At 44.9% G+C, this 19,734-nt stretch overlaps 1 protein-coding gene and 1 pseudogene across 1 annotated transcript in view; one reads left to right on the top strand and one right to left on the bottom strand.

Moving 5' to 3' along the window:
* Positions 1 to 10,266, bottom strand: part of MCF2L2 (MCF.2 cell line derived transforming sequence-like 2) — a 352,924-nt gene extending 342,658 nt beyond the window's left edge. Inside the window, exon 1 of the mRNA XM_072618349.1 lies at positions 9,931 to 10,266. Within this exon, the coding sequence (XP_072474450.1) occupies positions 9,931 to 10,009 (79 nt within the window). The 5' untranslated portion in view covers positions 10,010 to 10,266. The remainder of the gene's footprint in view (positions 1 to 9,930) is intronic.
* Positions 10,267 to 16,845: 6,579 nt separating this feature from the next.
* LOC140511705 (creatine kinase B-type pseudogene) lies at positions 16,846 to 17,964 on the top strand (annotated as a pseudogene).
* Positions 17,965 to 19,734: the final 1,770 nt, after the last annotated feature.

Below are 19,734 nucleotides of genomic sequence, written 5' to 3'. Positions count from 1 at the left end.
CTGCAGACTTTGGCTGCCATGCCAAAGGATGGCCCCAGCACAAAACTTCCTAGTTATGGCTCTGCTCCCACTTGCTAAGAAAGCTTAGCTCACAGATACAACAATAATAACATCTAATATTTACACAGGGCTTCAAGATATACAAAGTGCTTTACTTACATCCTCTCATTTGATCCTCACAACAACCCTAAGAGGTAGGTGCTACTATTATCCTCATTTTACAGATATGGAAACTGAGGCAAACTGAAGTGAAGTGACCTGCCCAGGATCACACAGCTGATAAGTGTCTGAGGCAGAATTTCAATTCAACTCTCCCAGACTCCCAGTCTTCTATCTACCTCACCATTTAATTGCCCTAGAGGGATGCACAGAATCACTTGTGCCTTTCTCTCCTAATTAGTCTGGCTATGCCAAGAAGCTCTAGCAACATGAAGGACCATCAGAAAAGAATTATTTTGTGATACAGCACAAGTCAGAGAACTTCTGGGTAGTTAAATTTCCAGCTGTAAAACTGAGATGTTGTTAACCCTAAGGCTAATTTGAAGAGAAGTTGGAGGTTAATTCACTGGTGGAAAAAACAGCTTTTCTTGATTTGATCATTCCGCAAATCCTGGCACTTAGGGAGGTAGTTGGTCCTGGCTCAGACACTGAGACACTGGAGTCCCAAACGCCTGCATTAATGAGGCCCCAGAAGCACCTGCGGCCTGTCAGTGCCCCTAGCATATCCCATCAACTGTACTCTGCACTGATAATGAGATCCCTTCCTGGATGTCATGCTGCCAGGACCTCTAGATTTCTCCCAGCAGATGAGGGGTGACAAATGTGCTGAAAACAGTGACCTCCTTCTCAGGTCTCCACACAAAAGTTGCTTCTGATTTTGGGTCAAATGAAACCCTCAATTTGTATACAGGGCAGTCTAGAGACTGATCCTGACTCCTCTCCCAGCTTTCAGGTCTTCAATATGCCCCTCCCCAAGCACAGAAGGAAAACTGATCGTGGCAATCAGGCACCATTCATCAAGTACTTACTAGGGGCTGGTCACTGTGCCAATCTATAGGAATCCAAAAGCAAAGGTAAATGCACAATCCCTGCCCTCAAGGAGCTAACGTTCTAACGAGGGAGATAGCATGTAAGCATCACCATACACACAAAAAACAAACAGCATAAATGGAAGATGATTTCATAGGAAAGATACTGGGGGAGGGAAGGGACTGAAAGAAGACTCTTTCAGAAGGTAGCTAGGGAAGCCATGAGGCAGAGGTAAGGAGAGGGCACATTCCTCCCTACGATAGGACATCCCGTGAAAAGGCCCTCTCCAGTTTGGCTTTTATTTCTGTTATCTTGGTTAGGATTTTTTAATTTGTTGTGTCAGACTTTGTCTAGGTTCTAACATGAGAATTTATGTAAGGAACTCCTGGTGTGGAAATACCCTTCTCTGTTGCAGACTGGCAATTTCCAGTCTTGCAGAAGTACCTAAGGCACCGAGAAGTTAAATGATTTATGTATGGCCACACATCAGAACGTGTCAGAGGCTGGACCAGCAGCCCGGTCTATCTGACTTCCAAGGCTCATTCTCCATAAACCACATGGTGATGCCTCTCTCCTGGTAGGGTTACCCATTGTCTTTAAAAATGGTTCCATGGTGCTAGCAAAATGACAAACTACAAAACAACAAGATTAAAAATAAAACTTTCCATTTTTAAAAGCAAATCAAAACAACTCCCCCCCACCCAAGATGTAGCTCATGTCAGAAGAAGGGAAAAGGAAAATTGCTGGGACCTGCATAGGAGGGGAGTTTGTGAATACTAAATAATCTCTAAGTTGCTTGTATGTTGTTTGATTTGGCCTAATTTTATCTGAAAGTCTTTTTTTTTTTCCTAAATCAGCTTGCTGTTAGAGTCCCAGAATCTCAGCATTGGAAAGAAACTCAGAGGGCTGTCTGGCCCAATTAAATGAGGGTCTTGGACTTGGGAGCCTGTCAGCTCTAGGTCTATGATCCTATGACCTCTGACACACAGCTGGGCAAGACGCCCCACTACCACATCTCTGACAAGTGGTCATCCAGTCTCTGCCTGAACCCCTCCAGGGACAGGGATCTCACTACTTAGCAAGACAGTCCATTCCACTTTAGGATGACTCTAATCATTAACAAGCTTTTCTTTACCTCAAACCCAAAATACTCTCATTACCCTGTTAAGTTACCCTTGTAACTTCCCCCTCTGCTCTCAGTTCTGCCTTTGGGGGGTCAATGAGAACAACTCGGTTCCTTCTTCCATGCGATATCCTAGAAGCCAGCCATCATATTCCTCTTGAGTCATCTCTTTTCCTGACTCTCTTATATCCCCAGTTCTGATCCTCCTGTGACCTGGACTCAAGACCCTTTAACAGCCTGATTGTCCCTCCTTGCGCCCCTCCTCCAGCACTTAGCCCAGTGCCTGGCACACAGCCTTCATTCGATAAATGCCTATGGATTGATTGCCCTTCTCTGGATGTCCTCCAGGTCATCAGCGTCTTTCCTCAAATGGGTGTCCTCTGAGCAGATGTGACTGGACCAGGGCACAGACATCTGGACTCCTTATCCCTGGATGCTATATACCTCTTAATGCAGCCCAGCACCCCATTTGTTTTTCAGACTGCCAAAAATAACTCCTGGTTGGTTGGAACCAAAAGTAATTGATATTTAAAAATTCATAGTTGCTGCAAGGATTTGTCAACAATTCTGTGAAATGTCAAGGCTATTCCTACTGCCATAGGCCTCCGTCACTTATCTCCCTCCAGGCCCTATTGGAAAGAGACCTAGGACCCAGTAAATGACCTGAGGATCTGAGCCAAAGGGCCTCTTCACCTACTTGGCTACTTTTGCCAGGGTTTGTTCTGCCCCCACTTTAATCCTTCACTCCCAGAAGGGGCCAGGAAGCCAAGAGCCTGGAATTCATCTCTCCCAGGTGTGGGGCCCTTCAGAGAACAGAAGGAAAATGTGGAAGTCATCAAAAAGGAATGCTGCAAAGGGGCCAGCCACCAAGTTTCTGGGGGCAGTGAAGTGGTTCAAGGGATAGAGTACCTGGCCTAGTGTCAAGAAGACTCATCTTCCTGAGTTCAAATCTGGCCTCAGACACTTACTAGTTGGGTGACTCTGGGCAGGTCATTTAACCCTGATTGCCTCAGTTTCTTCATCTATAAAATAATTTGGAGAAGGAAATGTCAAACCACTCCCAGTATCTTTGCCAAGAAAACCCCCAACAGAGTTATGAAGAACTAGACACAACTGAAAAATACCTGGAAAAACAACAGCCACATTTCTGGCTCAAGTTGGTCCACCGTGATTCCCTGGGGTACTACTTGAATATGCACACTGATGTCATATAGAGTCATAGAGAAAACCAGACCAGGAAGGAACTTTCATAATCTTGTAGTCCAAGAAGCAATACAGTGGCATTGCATAGAGTGCTGAACTTGGAATCAGGAAGACCTGGGTTCCAATCCTGCCTCAGATATTAGCTATGGACAAGTTACCTCCCAGGGTTATAGTGAGGATAAGATGAGATGATATTTGTTAAGCAATTTGCAAACCTTAAAGTGCTATATCAATGCTAGCTGCTATTCATAATAATAATAATATTATTGCCATTAATCAATTCTCCTATAGCTGACCTTCAACAATGATGACCCCTGTACTTGGAGTCAGTTATGTTGTTAAGAAGTTTTTTTTTCTTCTCCCACACATCCAGCCGAATACAACAGAAAACACAGGCACCAAAGAATGTTTTCTGTGGACTCTCCCAACTCCATGTATGCACAGCTCTGGGGTCCCATTCAGGACCAGGGATTGACTTCCAGCTCTGCACCTTGCTGTAATGAGGTATGTGAGCTTGGCCCAGTTCTTTGGTTCTCAGTTCCCTTACCTGGGAGGGACACCACTAGAGTAAACTCACCATTGCTTCTTTACTCAAATCTACTATCTAATTCCTCTCTGCTAAGACTACTGCTCTCACATCCAGTCCCAAATCTCCCTGGGTCCTAGAATGTTACAAAATTGTTAAAAGACCTAACCATCTATCTAGTCTAATCCCCTTATTTTGCCCCAAAAGAAACTGGAGAGAGGAAGTAAGTGTCCCACAGTTATATAGCTTCCCAGAGGCAAAGCCAAGGCCAGACCAATGTTTCTCTACACTTGCTCTTTCCTCTATGCCAAGAAGTCTCTCTCAAATCCTGACATTTAGCATAGAGACTATTTCAAGCTCCAGGTTTTCTTGATTAGATGTTGTGCCAGTGAGTTGAGAGCTGTTACAGACCACAGGTTTTGGAGCCGGAAGGGACTTTAGAATATTGAACACTTCAAGATTCAGCTCCCATCCCACCTTTTGCAGCAGGCCTTCCCTGGGCTCTCCAGGCTAGCAGCACCCCCAAAGATAACCTTCCATCTACTTCATACATAGCTTGTGCTATGCAGTTGTTTGCACTTGTCTCCTATAGTAGAACATGAGCTCCTCAAAGGTAAGGACTCTGTTTTTGCCTTTCTTTGTATGCCTAGTACTCAGGACAGCGACTGGCACCTAGCAGGTGCTTAACAAACGTTTGTTGATTGACTGGAAGAATACAGAATGTTAGAGCAAGGAGGGAGAGAGACATCAGAAAACAGTTAGTCAAAGGATCCTAGACTCATAGCCACAAGGAACCTTGGGGATCATCTAAGCTGAATCCCTCATTTTGCAGAAAAGGAAACAGCCCCAGAGAGGAAAAGTAACCTGTGCCCAGTCACATAGCTGGTAAGTGGCCAAGCTGGGGTTTGAGCTGAGGTCTCTTCTTTCCCTCTTCATTTCATTCAAAAACCATTTATTAAGCACCTACCAAGTTCCAGGCTCTGTGCTCAGCACTGGAGAAACAATGGTAAGACATGAGACAGACCCAGCCCTCCAGAAATTTCTATTCTTATCCTGCCCCCTCCAGAAAAGGTTGCTGACCTTTGACATGCAGAATTCCAGTCTCTGTAGCCATAATTCTGGCACCAGAAACATGTTTTCAAATGAATTTTTTGATCAAAATTGGGCCTCCCTATCACTAATGATGCATGCCAGTATTTCTGCAGAGGGCACAGGAGAGCTCTCCAAGTCTGAGTCTTCCCTGCCACGGGTGAGCACAAGGAAATGGAGTAGCCAGTGACGTTAGGGTCATTCAGGGGCATAACATCAGCTCTAAGGATCAACCAGATGTTGGCTTCAACTATGAAGGGCAAAGTGTCAAAAAGGTATAAACAACTGAAAAAGAGTTTCATGTCTGGGCTAGGTCAGAACTAGCAAAGATGTGGGGAATGCACATGATTTTTATCTTCATGGATTCAGCTCTGGAAGGGCTATTTAGTTTAACCTCTTTATTTTGCAGATGAGGAAATTAAGTCTCAGAGAAGGGAAGGAATATTTTAGGTTAGTCTAATACATCAAATACCAAGATTACAGGACTGTTCTCCTTGGAGATCACAGATTCAAGGCAAAGGGGAAGGAAACCACATCCAAAGAGTGATGGTGCCACACGTGGATGGCAGGAAGGGGAATGATATAGGGAGATTCCCCTCCCTCTTCCAATTTGTCCCTAGCTCCATGGACAAGTTAGTGGCTCAGATATGCAACAAGACATGTCTGATCCATGGTCCCCAAATCACTCTGAGCTCTAATGAAAATAGAGTTTTAAACAGAGTCAACATGACATTAATAGAAAACTGTTCCTTTACCCTTGGCAAGACAGTTGGGCAGTCTGGACTGCTGAAATCAAGCTATTTTCTGGGTTGCCTGATAAGTAATGAGCAATGAGGGGCAAAAACCCAGAAAACTTAATTCTAACTGTGCCAAAGCAAGGAACTGGGAATCCAAGCAGTGCCTAGACTTGGGGAGTCAGAGGAGCCTTAGCATTCATGCATCCTAAGGGCTAGAACTGTACTAGTCAAACTGGTTTTCATAATCTTACAAGAGACTTATAGGATCTCAGATTTAGGGGCCCAACCCAAATCTGAACAAGAAATCCTTGTACAACAAGACACAGTAGTCAATGACTAGCAGTCTGTTATTTAATAAACCCAAGGACCCCAGTTTCTGGGATAAGAACTCACTGTCTGACAAAAACTGATGGGAAAACTGGAAAACAGTGTGGCAGAAACTGGCATAGACCAATGACTGACACCATATACCAAAATAAAGTCTAAATGGGTACACAAGTTGAGTATAAAGGCCGATACTATAAACAAATTAGGGGAACAAAGAATAGTTGGTCAGATTTATGGAGAATGGAGAAATTCATGACCAAACAAAAGATAGAGAATATTATGAAATGCAAAATGAATAATTTTGATTACATTAAATTGAAAAGTTTTTGCACAAAGTCAATGCAACCAAGATTAGAAGGGAAGCAAAACTGGGAAAGAATTTTTACAGCTAGTGTCTCTGATAAAGGCCTTATTTCTAAAATATACAGAGAATTGAGTCAAATTTATAAGAATATAAGTCATTCCCCAATTGATAAATGGTCAAAGGATATGAACAGTCAATTTTCAGAGGAAGAAATTAAAGCTATCTATAATCATATGAAAAAATGCTCTAAATCACTATTGATTAGAGAGATGCAAATCAAAACAACTCTGAGGTACCACATCACACCTATCAGATTGGCTAATGTGACAAAATAGGAAAATGATAAAGGTTGAAGATGTGGGAGAGTTGGCACACTAATTTATTCTTGGTGGATCTGTGAATTGATCCAACCATTCTGGAGAGCAATTTGGAGCTATGCCCAAAGAGCTATAAAAATGTGCATACCCTTTGACCCAGCAAAACATCCTTCTAGAGCTGTATCCCAAAGAGATAATAAAGATGGGAAAAGGACTCACATGTACAAAAATATTTATAGTAGCTCTTTTTGCAAAGAATTGGAAATTGAGGGGATGTCCATCAATTGGGGAATGGCTGCTGTGGCATATGAATGTAATGGAATACTATTATGCTATAAGAAATGACAAACAGGCAGACTTCAGAAAAACCTTGAAAGACTTATATGAATTGATGCTGAGTGTAATGAACAGAACCAGGAGAACATTATTCACAGTAATAGCCACAGTGAGCAAGGGCTGTTTCTGACAGACTTGACCCTTCACAGCAATGCAAGGACCTAAAACATTTCCAAAGTACTCTTGATGCAAAATGCCATTCATGTCCAGAGAAAGAACTATGAAGTCAGAACGGAGGATGAAGCAGACTATTTTCTCGTGGGTTATGTTTGGTTTTGGTTTGATTTTCCTCATGATTTCTCCCATTTTTTTTAATGCTTCTATGCAACATGACTAATGTGAAAAGTGTTTAATAGGAATATATGTGTAGAACTCATATAAGATTTCATGCCATTGGTGGGGAGAGAGGAGGGAAGGAAGGGGAGAAAAAATTAAAACTTATGGAAGTGATTGTTAAAAACTGAAAGCAAATAAATTAATTGAAAAATTAAAAAAAAAAAAAAAGACAAGAACAGAAATCCCTGTACAAAATACTCTACAAATCATCACCCAGCCTTTACTTGAAGACTTCCAGAGGGGGCCTGTTCCACTTTTGGATAGCTCTTTTTTTTTTCCCTTCTATATTCAGGCAGTCAAGGTTAAGTGACTTGCCCAGGGTCAGACAGCTAGTAAGTGTCTAAGGTTGGATTTGAACTCAGGTCTTCCTGAACACCTCCAGTGCTCTGTGCTCTATGGTGCCACTTAGCTAACCCAGCTCTCTTTGTCAAGAAGGTTTTCCTTATATTGAGTCATCAGTGAGTGTCTAGAGGGACACTGAGGTTGTTGTTGAAGATGCACCTGCCATATTCATAATGTTACTAGTTAGGATCATCCAGGCCAACCTTCTCATTTTACAGATGAGCAAACAGAGACCCAAAAAGCTCTCAGTGGTCAAGTGACTTGCCCATGGTCACACAGGTAGTAAACGACAGAGCTAGGAGTGGAATGTAGAGCCTCTGACTCTTAATCCACTGCTGTCTCCACTATTCCATGACCCCTGGTGTTTTAATCTTGGTGTGGATCTAGACAAGATCAGGGAGGGAAGCAAGGACATGATATCATCAATATTTGTTGAACTGAATATAATTGCCTTTTGATGTGTCTTTAGTTTGATTTGATTTTTAAATGAAGAATGAAGGAGAATATTCTTCTGACCAGTTAAGTTTTCAGGGGCTCTAATTTACATTCAACCTAGGGCACTCTTGGCTTTATTCTAACTTGGGGTGTGCTTCCTATTCGTCAGAAGGCCGTTTCAGTCGAAATGTCCTGAGACAATACAAAAAGTGACAGCTTGGGACGCTGAAGGTCTGGATTCAAATCTTGGTTTTGTCACTTACCACCTGTGTGACCTAGGGCAAGTCAGTTAACCTCCATGGGCTTCAGTTTCCCCATTTGTAAAATAAGGGATTGGACCAGATGATCTTTGGGGTTCCCTATAGATTTGTGATCCTACAAACAAGAATTTTTTAAGCACCTATCAGGTGCTAGATACTATTGTAGTCACTAAGGTTACTAAGACAAAAATGAGAAAAGGCCCGTCCTCAGAGAGCTAACATTCTAAAAAGGAAAAAAATGTATGTAAATAAATGAATGAAAAAATAACGTGTACATAAATAAATGAAAATGAATACTAAATTGTTGCATATAGTGCCTGGCATACAGTAAGCATTTAATAAATGCTTGGTGGTTAATTGATTGAATAGCATTAACAATTGGAGGAGGGGGAATCAAAAAAAAGGAAAGCTCATTATGAGATTTCCCTTTATATCCTACCCCCAGGTGAAGTGGAAAGAGCTCCAGATGAAGGTGGGAATGGGGTAGGGAAGGGACAACCGGGATCTCGTGGCTCCAAGCACTGTGAGCATGAGTAAATTGCCTTTTGAACCTCAGTTTCCTCATCCATGCAATGGACATAATAATGGTCACACTAGAGGTCAGTGGGTCAATGTGAAGAAAGCCTCTCTGTTTAAAAAAAAAAAAAAAGTCAAGAGGAACATGGCCACTTCCATAATCTCCCAAAGCTTCAGGATAAAGAAGTCTGGAGCCAGTCTCTCCACTTCTCCATCGGATACTCTGCCAGGTGAAATTATCTGGACTTAGCTTCCCCATCAATGGGTCTGGATTTTTCCAGGGAGCCGCCTTTAATCCATAGCTCCTCTCCCTGGGCTGATTCATTTCAGTAGAATCACAGAATTTCAGAGTTGGAAGGGACCACAGCAGCCATCTAGTCCAACCCATACAGAAAAGCCCCTGCATTCATTTCTCATTTTCCAGCTGAATGGCCACACCAACTACCCCGCTAGACCAGAAAAAAAGAAAAGGAATATTTGAGAGACAGAAGCTAGCATCCATGTGCTGATTCACCCATCATCCAGTTATATCAACCACTTGTGCTTTAGGGTTAGTTTTGCCAGCCATGGCTAGAATGGGCACTGCCCAGGCCAGCCAGCTAAGGTTTGAGCAAAGCAGCTTTGTCCCCATCATCTCGAAGCTACTTTGTCAAAGCCCCAACCTCAGCAAAGAAGTCCTTATACAAAGGGCATCAGAAACATACCCCTGGGTCTGACCCAGACCAGGCTGATAGGTAACCAAGATCCACAGCATACAGCTCCCCAAGAGTATCTGATAGGAACCGGTATAGGGAGGGGAACCAAGCAGCTTTGCCAGAGATGCCCTCCGACTCCTGTAGGACTCTAGAGGAAAGGCTAGGTAAGAGAGCTGCACATAAAGAACAGAGTCCTTAGTGAGGGGATGACCAGCGCTCCCTACCCCCAGAGGCTGGGTATGCCAGGAAAGTAGGGATACCTGGGGACATGTGAAAGGGATGAGCCCAGCCTGCTCCCCTCCAAACACGCCCTCTACAACACCTTGTCCACCTCAAACCCAATGGCTTTACTCACCGACATGAGTGATGACTGTGGCCAGCCGCTGGGTGAGCTCCTGATGGGACATTTCGTCTTCTTTTAACCAAAATAGCATTTCACAGAAACCCTACCCAATGATCCTCTCGAATATTCACTAATGACAAGGATGGTGCGTATTTTAAAGGTGTCCAGCCCTGGGGATGCCGAGGACGCACGCTCACTCACTCACTCTTCAGGCACAAAGAGAGTACCACTCCCAGCTGAGAACCAGAGCTCTGCTCTCCCCCAGCCTCTCGCTCACAGCCGGGGAGTGAAAGCGTTTGGAGGGATCATTACCCCAGAAAAGCAAAAAGCCCAACAGCAGCTTGGTGAAGTGGACTCTCTGAGGTTGCGCGCACACACACACACACACACACACACACACACACACACACACACACACACACACACAGCAGGTCTTAGGGGAAATAAAGACAGCGCCAGCCGCTAGTTCTGAGTCAGCAGCGCATCTTTCTCCCCCCGCTCCTAGGGAGCTCTTGTTGATTCGTGGTCCTCAAGCCAGTCGGGGGCCAGGCTGCAGGAGTTGGATCCGATGGCAGGCACCTGCCTCCAGGGACGCTTGGGATGAAGGATGCTCTGAGCGTGCAGAGAGCAGGAAAAACCCCGGAGCCAGGGCCGAAGAGGGGATTGGAGCGGGTGGGCGGGGGAGGCAGCCAGGAGGCCTCCTGATGGGCAGCTGGCGGCCTCTTCATCTCGCAGCCCAGCCCAAGCCGGCCCAGCCCATCCCTGCCCAGCCTGAACTCTAGTCCAGTGCCTCCCCTCGAAGCCCGCACCAGGCTGGGCTGGGCAAGGGGGTGGGGCCTGGGGCTGGGCGGAGGAGGCAGGCGAGGGGATGCTGGGGCTTTCTGGGGAGATGCTCTCTGTTCCCAAGCTCCTCCTCCCTTTTCTCGCACCGGGAAAGCTGGGTACCCTCTGGCACCCGCCTCTCAGGACAGACAGTCTCTCCTTCCTTCCCCCAGCGCCCCTAAGGCCGGAGCTCACGGCTTGGGCACTCGATGTCCGGCTGGGGTACAGGGGCGGGAGGTGGGCAAAGGCGTGCCAAGGCTGGGGCTAAGGCGTGGGGAGGGGCTGAGAAGCCGGCTGCCCGACATCCTCCCTCCCCCTCCTTCCTCTGTCTGGCGCCCCGCCCCAGTTCCTGCAGAGGAACAGCTGCGGGGAGGGGGCTAAGGTAGAGGGGGAAGGGAGGGAAGCTGGGACGCCTACTTCCATTGGAAGGACACTTGGTTCAGCTTTAGGGGGTCCCCTCTTCCCTTCAATTGAGCCCCAGTACCAGGAGCCTTTAGGAGAGGGGCTGGGAAAGAGGGTGAGTCTGGGTCCAAAGGACCCTCGCCCACGAGGCTGGGCCCCTCCCTCAAATTCCTGTTGTGGTTTTCTTTGAAAGGTGCTGTCAATCTTCTATGCACATACAAGCCCCCAGGCTGCAACGACACATACATGATCACACTGTGAGAAAACGTGTATGTATGTACATGTAAATCTATATATATGTATGCATAGTGTTTCTCTGTATAAATCGGTTCACAAGTACACATGTAAGTCTCCCTCCACACTACAACTACACACACACACACACACACACACACAGAGTTATGTGTTGTTGTGTGCTGTGTGCATCTGAATTTGTCCACACTTATACCCACTTAAACTCCATGACCACAAATATCACACAGAGAGAAGACCTAGGTAGATGTGTGTTGTGTGTATCTGTGTGAACACACACACAATACACATGCCTATAAGTGTGGTGCCTATTTGGGTGTATACTCTGTCCTACACAACCCCTCCCCTACAACCCATTTCACACCTAATTCCACTGCATACCCATCGATCAGAGAGAGTCCTATGTGGGTGTATTCACAATGTATGTGCATTTATACACACTGACACAACTACTCCCCCTTATTACACATATCAAACACACAGGAATCACATGCATGCACAGCATATGTGATATCCATATCAGAGTAAATGTCCATATGCACATATGTACATGAATCATCTCACATTTTGACCACACATAACACACAAAGAAAGCGTAGATGTTTTGTGGTATGTGTATACATGTATATACAAAAATACCTCACAGACAGAGGTCACAAAAATGGCTAATGTACATGTTACATGTGTAATTCATATGTGCACATAATGTGTGTTCATGGGCATACAGACAGCCCCCTTCTGATCACAAAGTGAGTAGTCCTGTGTGTATATTTCTTGCATGTGCATATACATGCATGATACCTCATAGTTGATAGGTCAGTTGATTTTTTAGTCAACAAGCATTTCTTAAATGCTTAGCAGATACCAAGAACCCTCTTATATTTTCCCCTCTTCTTTTGCAGCTCAGGCTGGGTGTCCAGCCCCTCCTAAGGAGAGAGTCCTCCTGGGGCTTCTCCAGAGCCCTGGTCAATGGGGGCTGCTATGCACCAGACATGTGGCAAGACTGAGTCCCAGAGGAAGAATGGGCAGAAGCCCCCAAGCCTGGGCAAAGGAGATCAAGAGTGAGAGTTCACAGTGCCTCACCAACCTGTTTGGCAGGGCTTTGGTCCTCCCGAATGCTGAAGTTATCTAACAAACCCAGGAGCTGCACACCCTAGGTTCAGTGGGAATAGCTGAGATATAGGACTGTTCCCCTGAGGCTGAGCTGGACCACCTTGAGATCTCTGAGCCATGGCTAAGACTTTCAGTGGATACCTCCCAGACGTTCACCCAAGAGGCTTCAGTTGCTCTCTCTTCTGGCATTTTTTCAAACCCTTAGATATGACACCCATCCCAGGGGCTTTTATCTCAGGATATTTTATTTAACTTATTGAATAATTTATCAAGCCCTCCACTTTAAACAACCACAAATAAACATTTATTTACGACTATTTAACTTAAAATTAATTTCTAGGTATAATATGTTCATAATAATTTAATCAACCAATCAAAAAACATGTATTAAACTTCTCTTATGTTCCAAGCACTATCCTAGGCAGCAGGGCTAAGTAAGGTTGTTGCTCAGGTGTGTTCAATTCTTCTTGATCCTATTTGGGGTTTTCTTGGCAGAGACCCTGGAGTGATTCACCATTTGCTTCACCAGCTCATTCTATACAAGAGGAAACTGAGGCAAACAGTGTTAAGTGACTTGCCCACGGTCACACAGTTAGAACTCACACAGTTAAACTCACAAAGATGATCCTTCCTGACTCTAGGCCCAGGCCTCTATCCCCTCCCTCACCTCGCTGCCCCAAGGCACTTGAGCTACAAGGACATAAATTAAATAGACTTTCCTCCCAAGAAGTTTTCATTCTATCAGAGGAAATAAGAAGAATGTACAAAATACATTCAAATACACACAATAGAAGGGGTACAAAGGCACTGGAGGCTAGGAGGACCAGGGAAAAGGCAGGGAAGACCTCTTGTAGAAGGTAGTGCTTGAGCAGAATAATGAGGGAAGTCAGGAAATCACAATACTGAACATATGATAAGAGAGTATGTTCTAGGTATGGGAAATAGCTAGTGCAAAGGTACCAGGTAATAAGACTGGAAAAGTGGGTTGGAGTCAGGTTCATCAGAGACTACAGTAAAGAAGGAGATGGGGGTGGGGATAATGTCAAGGGATTTCTGAGATGAGAAGAGGGATAGCTGGGGGAATGGCCTCAGTTTTCTAGGTGAAGGATGGGTCAAGGTCAAGAGCTGGTCATCTACTTCATACTCCCTGGTTTGTTTTGTCAATTCACCCATTTTTGTGTATGCATTTCCATGTCATAGAGCAGTACTCAGCATATTGTACTGCAGGACTCTGTTCTACTGATCTTGATTTTTGTCACTTCAAAAAAGGGAAACTCCTTGAGGATGGGGGCTATTTTCTATTTTGTTTTTGTGTCCCTTGTGTTAACACAGTGCCTTATACCCCTTGAGTAATACAAGCTTGTTATACATAGTAGGTTCTTCATAAGTGTTTGTTGGATTGGATAGGTCACGACAATATTCTTTGGAATGTCCTTGCTCATTGTTAATGACAACACAGTCTTCCAGTATGCCGACATACCCTGGTTTACTCAGTCACTCATGGGCCATGAAAGATCAAAAGTACTTTTAATAGAACAGCTAAGGGCCCTACCTCGGGGAGCCTGCAGGCCTGCCGGCTGTACTCTTCCTCCAATGGGGCAGTGGAAGACATGGATTTTCTGCTCCACCACTGGCTTGGGGTGCCTTGTATGTATGCCTGAAGCTTCAGCCTAAGTCATCATTCCTCCTAACAACAGGATCATGAACTGAATTAAAGGGCCTTTCTATAAAAATGTTGGCTCGCACTGTAAGAATCCGTTTTATTACTTCAGGGAGTCTGAACCCTCTCTCTACCCAAGGAGTCCAGCCTGTCCTTCTGACTTAGAAGTCTGTCCCAGAGACTTGCAGTCAGGAGAGTCACTAACATTAATTAGCATGTGAATTCCCTGAGGGCAAGAACTGTTTGACCTTTCTTTACATGCTTCAAGCTTATCATATACTTCTGTTTATTGACTGACTTGTTCTTACTGGAGTGGTTTGCTGTTTCTTTCTCCAGCTCATTTTACAGATGAAGAAATTAAGGCAAACAAGGTCTAATAACTTGCCCAGGATCACACAGCTAATAAATGTCTGAGGCCAGATTTGAGGCAAAAAAGCCTTTGCCCCAGGGCACTAATATTTCTCAGGAAAACATTTCATATCAAGGAGGGTAGGCTTCTCCTTTATGAAGGCCACCATCTCTACACCTCTTCTCAAGGGCCTTCATCCTTTGGTCTTAGGCCCAAGCACTCCTGCTGACCACCCTAGGGTACCCATCCTTCCCCTAAAACCCATAAATAGATCTGGAGGGTGAGCTGTCTCTTCTCTCAAAGTCCAGCCACCCTCTGCCTTGTTGTTGTGACCACACCCTGCAATTGTTTTAGCCCTAGGGTTAAAAAATCCTAGTTTTATCTCTGGTTGCTGTGGCTGAAAATATTATTATTCTGCAGCCAACCCAGCGATATGAGGCTTCTCTGTACTAAGCTGAGCTGATCCTCAGATGAGCCATCAGAAAAGGATGAGTACTGTACTACCAAAAATACCCAAGCAACCAGGACAGTCCCCTCCCAAGCTGGCTCCTATTAATGGAATTTAAATTCTCTTTTGTACCTTGAAAAAATAACAATTTCAGAACTGAATAAAGCTGCTTCCTGTGTTTTGGTTTTAGAATCAGTTTCCAAATAATAAATGTGGTTCTGTGAGAAAGTTTCCACTTTAAAAGGGCCAGATGATACTCTGTACTTTAACTTCAAACAAATATATCATTGGCTTATTTCCCATCAGCCCTCTTCACATACCTCATGTTACAGCCAAATAGGCATCACCACACTCGGTCTTGTGTCTCCCTCCTGGATGATTTTGCATGACCAATACCTGCCCCTCTCCTCCTACCCCTCCCCTCCACCCTGCCCAGCCCCATACCTGAAACATGCTTCCTCATTTCCAGACCTTAATAACTCGATCTCCCGGGAGCCTGCCTTTATCATAATTCTCCTAGATGTTAACAGGCTCTTCATGCTCAGATAATATTGGACTTAGTAACCATAATGACAACAATAATAGCTAACACTTACATACCGCTTTATGGTTAAGTAAACTGCTTTTCATTTTTCATCTCCTTTGATCCCCATGAAAACCTCATACAGTAGGTGCTAGCTATTATTACCCCATTTTACAGAAGAGGCAACTGAGGTTGCGTGACTTGCCCAGGGCCACCCAGCTGATAAAGAGTCAGAGGCCAGGTCTGATTCAAGTCTAAGGTATTCCCTCTTTGATTCTTGAAGGCTTTAATATTATTATCCATTGTATTAGAGTCATAGGCTAACAAACCTTTCAAGTATGCATCAAAGTGCTATTGAAAGAAAAAGGGGCCAATATTTCTGAAATCCAGAAATCTCAAGGTCACCTTGTACTCAACAACACCCTCATCTTGTTCTGTAGCCTTTCCTGACAAAGTCTTAATTTGCAGAGTCAACATGAAGGCAATATATCGATTAGCTGCGAATGGGTAAAGAGCCCAGACCACATGCACTCTCTGCCTCTGCCCAGGCCTTGATAACTGCGCAAGGAAGCCACCCAGCACTTCCAACAGAATCTTAGGTCATCTGGGCTCTCAAGACTTGATGAAAATCCTTTATTCTTCCCTGACTGATTCGTTGGAAACACTTCATCTGAAAAGCTTTTCATCTCTCCCAGAGTCACCTGCACTGTCTCCTCCATCCTCCCTCTCTTGGTGAAAGACTCCACTGCCTACTTTGTCAAGAGAACAGAGAATATTCATCCCATGGCCCCTCTTCCCCCTTCCACATCTCCAGACCCTCGAAACCTCACTCCTCATTTTCTCCCCCTTTACTCCAGTCTCCGATTAAAATGACAACCCCCTTTCTAGTCTTTGGTCTCCTCTGGGAGACCATGCCACTGATAATCATTTAATATCATTTTTGGACTTTAATAAGGACTAGAGCCTGAATTAATCAATCAGAAGAAGAGCTGGACCTAATGGTCTCTTTGTTTTCTGAAATAAACTCAGAGAATATCTCTTCTTATATCAACAAAGCCAGATGGGGTTGACTTAGCATACTTTATGGGACCCTTAACTCAAGACACTATCTTGAATAATGGGACTTTTTCTATATCTTAATATTTTGTGGACATATACTGCGTTATGGCATGTTAATGGTAAAGAAAACACAGTTATCCTGGGTCATAATTTCAACTGAAACTTTGTCAACTAGACTCAAGTGACTGAGCTCGGGCTTAGGTGGCCTGCGATCCCCACGTAGCTGTCACCGCAGCAGCAGCATCCTCGCAACCTGCTCATCCTCTGCAACCCCCGGAGCACCCTTGCCTCCTTCCATCATGCCAATCTCCAATAGCCACAACATGCTGAAGTCCCACTACTCCGCTGAGGAGTAATATCCTGACCTCTCCTTGCACAACAACCACATGGCTAAGGTGCTGACACCTGAGCTCTATGAAAAACTCCGGGATAAAGCTACATCAAACGGCTTCACCCTGGATGATGTCATCCAACCGGTGTGGACAACCCAGGGCACCCATTTATCATGACTGTGGGCTGTGTGGCTGGAGATGAAGAGAGCTACAAAGTGTTTAAGGAACTGTTTGATCCCATTATTGAGGACTGACATGGAGGCTACAAGCCTTCTGATGAGCATAAGACTGATCTTAACCCTGACAATCTGCAGGTTGGTGATGACCTGGAACTGAACTATGTGCTGAGTTCTCGTGTTCAAACTGGCTGGATCATCTGAGGATTCTGCCTGTCTCCACGTTGTAGCCAGGGTGAGCGCCATGCCATAGAGAAGCTCTCTGTGGAAGCTCTGGCCAGCCTGGCAGGTGACCTGAATGGGAAGTACTATGCTTTGAAGAACATGACTGAGCAAGAACAGTAGCAGCTGATTGATGACCACTTCCTCTTCGACAAGCCTACCTCCCCACTCCTCTTAGCTTGGGCATGGCCCGAGACTGGCCCAATGGCAGGGGCATTTGGCACAATGATAACAAGACCTTTCTGGTGTAGATCAATGAGGGTCATCTCCATGCAGAAGGGAGGTAACATGAAGGTGGTGTTCACACGTTTCTGCACAGGGCTTACCCAGATTGAAACCCTTTTTAAGACCAAGAACTATGAGTTTATGTGGAATCTTCACCTGGGCTACATCCTGACATGCCCCTCCAACCTGGGCACAGGCCTACGTGTAGGTGTCCACATCAAACTCCTCCACCTGGGCAAGCATGAGAAGTTTGGTGAGGTTCTGAAGAAACTGAGACTGCAGAACAGGGGGACAGGGGATATGGACACAGCAGCTATGTCCAATCTCCAGTGCTGACTGACTGGGCTTCTCAGAGGTGGAGTTGGTGCAGGTGGTGGTGGATAGTGTGAAGCTGCTCATTGAGATGAAGAAGCATTTGGAGCAGGGCTAGTTCATTGATGACCTTATGCCAGCCCAGAAATGAGCAGTTGGCCCCCTGAATTCTGCACTTCCTAATTTATTGGATGAATGAATAACCACCATCCCCCCTGCCTGTGGCACCTGGGGAGTTCTGGTTGCAACCTATCTAATCATGCTGTAGAGGAGTCTTCCTTCCATCCTTCGGTGTTAGAGTTTTATTTTTGATGGCTGAGATGTTGCTGAATGCTGAAATAATAAACTATTGTTTTAGCCTGACCCAGGTCTCAGGGCGAAAAAAAAAAAAGAGAAAGAAAGAAACTTTGTCTCTTATCTTATTGTATTTGCAGTCTATTCAATTAAGAAAATTCCTTTCTCATGGTATAGTTAAACACATATAGAGACCATAAATCTGAGGGACACAGACATCCTTGGATTGTCCTAGAACAGATTTAAGCCTGGTCATTCTTCTATCAGGCAGTCAGAGGTTTCTTTCTGGCTCCATGATCATGTAACTGCTATCTTTAAGGGAATAAACAATATACAATTAGCCTGTTTGCCTTTTTAACCAAACTCTCAAGTCACCACCACCAATCACCTCTCCCACTGCTCTAATTTCACCTTCTACCTGCTGGTTCCTTCCTTCTACCCTACAAACATGTTTCTATTCTCAGTGACAGAACCTTCACTTAACCACACCAAGCTCTCAAGTTATTGTCCTTTCTAGAACCATGCTCCTAGGAAAAGCAATGCATCATTGACTTCAGTTGCTCACCTTCCTCTCACTTTTCAATGCCTTGATACTTTGCTTCCAACCCTAAGACTTCACTTCACTTTGTAAAGTTACCGGTGCTCAATCTAGTGGCTTGTTCTTAGTGCCAGTTAGGTGGCACAGTGGACAATAGAGAGTTCAAGTCTAGCCTCAGAAATTTGCTAGCTGTGTGACCCTGGCCAGGTCACTTACCCTCTGTCTGCCTCGGTTTCTTCAACTGTAAAACAGGGATAATAACAGCACCTACCTCCCAGGGTTGTTGTGAAGATCAAATTTGTAAGGTCCTTAGCCCAGGGCCTGGCACATGGTAGATGCTTAATAAATTTTTGTTTCCTCCTTGACTTCTCTGAAGTTTTTGACCCTGTGGGCTACTCCTAACTCCCAAAAACTGTTTCCCCCTCTGCGTTTATAATCCTGTTGTTTCCTGGTTCTCCTCCAAACCCTCTGACTGCTTCTCTTCAACCTCCCTTTGGGGACCATGATGCATATTCTGTACCCAAAGCATATGCGTGTCCTGGAGCTCTGTCCCGAACCATCTTCTCTTTTTCTCCAGTCGATTTCATCAGCCTTCATGAGTTCCATTACATTAGTATGCAGATGACTCCTACATGAAAAATCTAGTTTACATCTCTACCCAGAATTCAGTCTGGCACCCCCAACAGCCAACTTGACGTTTCTTCCTGGATGTCCCATAAGTACTTTGGACTCAACACATCCCCTGGTAATCATCTTCAGCCCAGCCCTTGTCCTAATTTCCCTATTTCTGCCTGTGGCACAGCAGCCCTGGCAGCCATCTCAACTTGGGGCATATCTGCCCCTTCACTCTTCCTCACCAGGCCCTGCTCTCATCACCAATCAGCTGCCAAGTCGTGGCAATTTGAGCTCCTCAATGTCTGATATTCCTTCCCTTCTTCACATTTGTACAGCCATGCCCCTAGTTCAGGCCCTCATCCACTGCTACCTGGACTATTGCACTAGCCCTACTGACCTTCTTACCACCCATCCTCCACACAGCTGCTAACATAGATTCTGCTAAAGTGCCCTGTACTTCCCTGCTCAGGAGAA

The sequence above is a fragment of the Notamacropus eugenii genome, chromosome 6, assembly GCF_028372415.1.
Source record: "Notamacropus eugenii isolate mMacEug1 chromosome 6, mMacEug1.pri_v2, whole genome shotgun sequence".
Lineage (NCBI taxonomy): Eukaryota > Metazoa > Chordata > Mammalia > Diprotodontia > Macropodidae > Notamacropus > Notamacropus eugenii.
Note: the sequence above shows the minus strand (reverse complement) of the source record. Positions and strands in the feature narration are given on the sequence as shown.